We start from the raw sequence: 6,000 nt of genomic DNA on the forward strand, positions 1-6,000 counted from the left end.
CTTTAAACTGCAAGAAAACTTACTAATTTCAGCTTCTTAGATCCTTCAACATACTGTTCATTGAGTTATTAGGGTCACCCAACATATATATATGCTCTAACTTGAGTGTTGAGAAACAATATTTGTCAGAAAGGTAAAATTATGATCATGCTTTCGTAAGTTATTGTATATAAATGGGGAGTGTATGGGTTTGGCCTTTTCTCTTTCTCTATTATGTTTCATTCTCTTCTCCATTCTCTCTTGCATTTTTTTTTCTTTCTCTATTCTTCATAGCAGCTGTTCGTACACTCTTATTTTGTCCTATTGCTCCTACATCATAATATGTTATCATAATGTGAAGCAAAAGTTTTTCCTAACATATAGGTGATACAACTGAAGGACATTGCAAATAATATTGTGTATTGAAAATCATGCCAATTATTGTTATTAGGCCTATTTTGGATGAAGAATCATAGGACAAGAATTAAGATTTAAACACATACCGTTTATTTGTTATAGAACTCATTATGATTATAGCATTCTTAAAAAATAACTTGCTGGTAGATGACTTTACAAAATCCATCATAGACAGTAAGAATTAAAATCAAATCATTTTAAGTGAATAGAAATTCTCATATGAGAAACAAGAGTTATATAACTTAGGTAGAATACATACAGAATCACCAGACACTCTGCAATATAACTGAGGTAGGAAATATATAAAGATTTAGCACAAAAGTTTTTGGTTTGTAAATACTTACGTATCGCGCAGGTGATACCATAAGGGCAGAAGAAACCCTCACAACAAGGCAGGCAATTAAGGGTTCTATCAGGCACCTCCTTTGAACTTTTGAGGTCAACTTTTTTACCTTTTCCAACACTACAAGACCATCCTGGCTCACAACCAGGAACCCATGAGGTTAAATTACAGTTCCTATTAGGTTTCAAGTAGTTTGTTTTCTTTGAACCCCCTTGAAAGAAACTACTGAAGAAAAACTTTACTTCTGCTGCTGTGCACAAACGCTGTGGAAGATCTCCTGTTAATCGACCAAAAAAATGCCACTGATGTTAAAAAGTTATTGTGACCAACTAGGCTCAGTTCCAACTTACTGTAAAAAGTCAGGACAAGGGAAGAAATGAGAAGCAACATGTGCTTTGCAAATTCCAATCAAATGAGATCCATCATCAAACAAACCATTTTGGTTATTGATTAAGCTTAATAATACCTTACTGTTAATAATAGACCAAAAAGATTATGGGTTTACAAAACTGATCACATCGATTATTCAATATGGGAACTGATAGACCTTTTTCTTTCTTTTTTTTCTTTTGGAAGAATTTCTTTGTTTAGTTACTGCTAACATTTTCTCTACAAGTTGGAGTCATATCCTTGCCGCAGGAACAGAAGGATAAGCCAGCCATTTCTCAATTGCGAATGGCCAACAGCCAAATAGAATAGCTAAGTGGATGAAAAGGATATCTTACTCAAGATGGGCACAGAACGTGAAAATGAAATTATAAACTTATGCGAACTGGAATAAGGGAATGCCAATGACAAGCAAATAACAAAGAAATCATACTGTTGATGAATTAGTCCAGACATTGAAGTTCATTAAACATTGCTTAGCTGGTTTCTTGAATATGCCCCAGTTCTTGAATATGCTCATTATCAAAACAATTACTGACAGACATAGTAGTAGTTTGTTGATGTTTCTGTTGCCCACAAGATCTCCACTTCTACTCCAAACGGAATAGTAACTTGGCTCTTGCTACTTGAGTTGGGGCACCAATCAGTCCATTCATATTTGTTCCTCATTTAATCTAACAATCCTCAATGTTTAGCCTCTTCTTCCCGTGAAAACTAGCTATCCTCCAGTGTAGTGCATGGCTTTCAACATGTAGAACCCATGCCAATAACTAATTTCACTAGCATAAAACTTGTTCACATATGATGTTGTCATCATGCTTTAATTAGTCTACCAATTCTTTGCTTCTACAAGGCTGTTTGTTGGCAATGGGGAACACCCAAGGATGTTATGCAAAGAATAAATTAAGGAATATGGAGAAAATTAAAGAGAAACAAAGGACAACCAAAAAGCAAGGTTTTAGATGGTCTGGCAGACTGGCACTAGGCCCACCATGTCTACAAGTCCACAAGGGATCAGTGGGAGGATACCACTGTCAACTTTGAGATGACAAGAACATTCTAAAATATACTTAGACCCAATAAGTTGGTAAATCGCACTTACATCTGTTTCACACTCACCCCCAAAAACTCATCAGTGCTTTACCATAACCTGTGAGTACTCGTAACCCTCCTTCACGTGCATGGTCCCATCCTAGGGAAATGAATGGTAGCACTACTTACAAGCGCTTGCCATTCGAAGTTCTCCATTAGTTCTTACACCAATAGTGCATCACCCATAAACCTTGGCCACTGGAATTCCTCCACGAGTAGTTACAACAACAATGGCGCTACAAAGTGATTCAGAGAATGCCACTGTAGACAACCCTTTGTCACCTAAAATACCATATGGTTCCTTCTCTCTTGCTCTCTCTCTCTCTACACGCACAGGTGCATGTTTGAACTTTTTGCCTCCTTGTACACAGGGCTTCAAAGGTTCACCTGCATGAAGACCTACCAAAAAACCTTTCTTGGGAAAATTACAACTCGTCATGACCTTACATTGGTGATAATGTTGCAATTGCCAATCCAGACACTACCACCTTCACCCCCCCTCCCCCCCCCCCCCCCCCCTTCCAAAACAAAAAAAAAAGGGTGAAAACACCACTACACATTGCTTCTTGCAGTCCTAAAAAGAAAATTGGAATAGGGCAGGTGTGAAGCAAAATCTCACATCATCTGGATATGAAAGTAATGTGCAATATATAACCCTGAGGGCCCTCATCTCAACAACTAGCTTTTGAGTTCTACCCAAGAGTGTATAATATGGTATTAAAGCCAAAGTACCCAGGGATGGGTAGGGTGTGTCCCTAGCCTACACGTGTGTCGAGTGAGCACGCTACATGAGAGGGAGGGTGTAAAGTGAAATCTCACATTGTCTAACTACAAAAGTAATGTGCATTATATAAGCGTGAAGGCACCCTCAGCTCAACTAGATTTTGGATTTGATTAGTTAGTTTTCTGTTGGGCCCTTTGTGGGTTTGCTATTTTTGTATTCTTTGCATCGCCTTGATTTTTTTTAATAAAGTTTAATTATTTATCCCCCCAAAAAAAAGACCTTGTAACATGGTATCAAAACTCCAATTGGGGGAGGTCTTAGGTTTCTGTCTCTCCATTTGCATTATTTGCATTCTTTCTTCTATCGTTTGAATTCAAAAGTCTCTATATATATAAATATTTGCATCTCCATGTGCAATACAGAATTGCACATGAAGGAGTATGTTGAAGAGCTTGACATACATTGTTAAGCCTTCATGTGCAAGGAGTTAATGCATGAGGAAGTTTGTTGGAGAGCTTGACATACATTGTTGTATGGGCCTTCACGTGCAAGGAGTTACATGTGAGGGAGTGTGTTGGAGAGCTTGATATACATTGTTAGGCCTATTTCCTAATAGCTTATGTCTTTGGGACTACTGGTGATCTAACAGTAAGGAGATGATTGATTGAACATCTCTCCTAGGCCTCATGGGAAGATAGACTTTTTCCATGGTATGTAGTTATCAGATGGTGTTCTCAATCTTATGATGGTCAACCCAAGTAAGTTCACGAGAGACAGCCCAACAGGTTTCTTGTTACTTGAGAGGCACCAGTGCTAACTTAATATACAGGAAAAAGTTTAGACAATGTTGCTTCTTTCCAATATTTTGCTAAAGTCCCTTAGAAAATCATTGTCCGTTCTGATATTAATCACAATGAACCAATCAAACTCTTCCTATATGGATTCTAGTAATGATTGTTTTGGTATGGATGGCTTGGCATTTGTCAACTTTACTATAATCTGGCACTTGTATATAAGTTTGGTTCTGGTAGTGCATCTAGAAGGCCCATATTTTGGAGTCACTATGGTTTTGAGAGGGAACTAAGTGATGGATTGCATAGTGATGGCAGTTGTGGGTTGATGATGTTAGTGAAAAATACAAAAATTAAGTTTGGCAATAGGCTATTTTAGCCAAAAAGTCAAAAAATTACCACCAAAAAGTCAACTTTTCTCTCTACTTTTTTGCACGTCTTTTGGTAAAAAATTATAAAGTCAACTAAAATAGCTAGTTCCCAAAACAACATACTATTTTATTAACAATATGAAGAAATTGAGATACAATCAGATCAAGTTGTTCTTTAGGAGATTCAAGCCCACTACCATTGGAAAAATTCTTGTACCTCCTCCACTCGTTCATTCCCGCACCATAGGTTTGATCCATTTCCTACAAGTTATACCCAAGTCCAATAACATTGAGACATATATACCTCTTCAACTTCTCTTCTCTAGTCAATGTGTAATTCTTCATATTCCGTAGAACTAACTAGTCACTAATGCTCATTACTTCCACTAACTCTTCATTTATGCACCATGTGAAAAGTCTCAAAGAAATTAATAAATAACTAATCAAATACGTCAGAAAACCTTGTTCAACATTGAGGTTGCTTACCCCGCCTTACCAATATTTCTTCCATGCTTCCAAAGCAATATACTTCAAGTTCTCCTTTTCGAAAATTAAATTTGTTAAACGAGCTCGTACATGTGTCATGCATGTATATCAAAGCATTAAACAGGTTTCTAACCACCCACAAGAAAACAAAAACAAAAAATCAAGAATTGTTTCCCATCCAAATTAATGCACATTCATCACGTCACATTGCCTGAAATTGAACATTTAAATGCCTTCACAATCCATACCTCTTGTCTTTCGAATGCAGGCGGTCAAAAAATCCAAATTAGCAGAGAAATTGAAAGCTGAATTCCATTCAACATCGCTGCAGACCAATTAAAACAGAAAATCAACTTGTTGAGACTTATCAATATCAGTCTATTCATACAATGATACAACAAAACAATCATATGTGTATATGACTTACACGTCCTTGATGCAGAAACTCAGCTGATTGAGGATGTCGGGACTGAGGAACCTGCTGAGATTGTTAAATTGATTGTAGACGACCTGCGTGAAGAGTTGAACCGCGGCAGGATTAGTAGGCTGGTTCAGCTCTTCGTCGCCGCCGACGGAGTTTACGTGCCCCGGTAAATTCAACGCAATAAACACGATCAATGCTGCAACAGAGAGAATCCGAGGCCCATTATCAACCTTCTCTCTGCTCATTTCGATCACCGAAACGTCGCGGTTGCGAAATTCTTAACAGTGATGATGATTTATGATGGATTCATTGAAAGTTTGATTGAATTAGGGGAGAAATTGATTGGGAAAGTTAGGGTTCGCGTTGAGAAGGAAGAACAGCTGGGCTTTTTTTCGGAGAAAGAAATGGCGGGGAGGCGAAGTAGGAAGAGAGAGAAAGAGAGAAAGGTGAGGGAGATTATAGTTTTGTACGGTTTGATTGAATTCGAAATTCGCGCTACTCGAACTAGATGGGCAAACGGTCGAAGGAGGGAAACTGAACCGGGCCGGTTTTAAAACGGCGCCGCTTTCCCGTTTTCTATTAGGGGTGCGCATATGTCGGTACGGGACATGTTTGGTTCGGGTCAATCTTACAAAATAAAAGTTTGCTAGAGTTTTGTAAATATGATTTGAGAGTATTAGTTGTATTTTGAGTTTGTGAGTTTTGAAATTATAATTTGAGTGTGAAAAATTTGTTTGATAAAAGAGTTTTGAATTGAGTAGAAAAATTTTTATGTGACATATGATATTTGATACAAAAACTTACAACTCATAATCAAACATACAAATTAAAATTCTATTAAAGCACATAAAAAATTTTGAAAAATTTGAAAAATATTTTTTTCGAATATATAAAAAATAACATATGTCAATTGCAAAAAAAAAAAAAATCTACTGTTTCGGTCAACCGGTTGGATGTCCGATAGGACATCCGGTGGGACAACCGAT

At 37.3% G+C, this 6,000-nt stretch overlaps 1 protein-coding gene across 1 annotated transcript in view; it reads right to left on the reverse strand.

The window, feature by feature from the left end:
• Positions 1-5,444, reverse strand: part of LOC114257021 (ABC transporter G family member 28) — a 55,888-nt gene extending 50,444 nt beyond the window's left edge. Inside the window, exons 1-3 of the mRNA XM_082905960.1 lie at positions 5,018-5,444; positions 4,839-4,915; positions 741-1,016 (exon numbers count right to left, since the gene is read on the reverse strand). Coding sequence (XP_082762086.1) covers positions 741-1,016; positions 4,839-4,915; positions 5,018-5,259 — 595 coding nt within the window. The 5' untranslated portion in view covers positions 5,260-5,444. The remainder of the gene's footprint in view (positions 1-740; positions 1,017-4,838; positions 4,916-5,017) is intronic.
• Positions 5,445-6,000: the final 556 nt, after the last annotated feature.

This window comes from Camellia sinensis, chromosome 14 (assembly GCF_055761805.1).
Source record: "Camellia sinensis isolate YWXY chromosome 14, ASM5576180v1, whole genome shotgun sequence".
Lineage (NCBI taxonomy): Eukaryota > Viridiplantae > Streptophyta > Magnoliopsida > Ericales > Theaceae > Camellia > Camellia sinensis.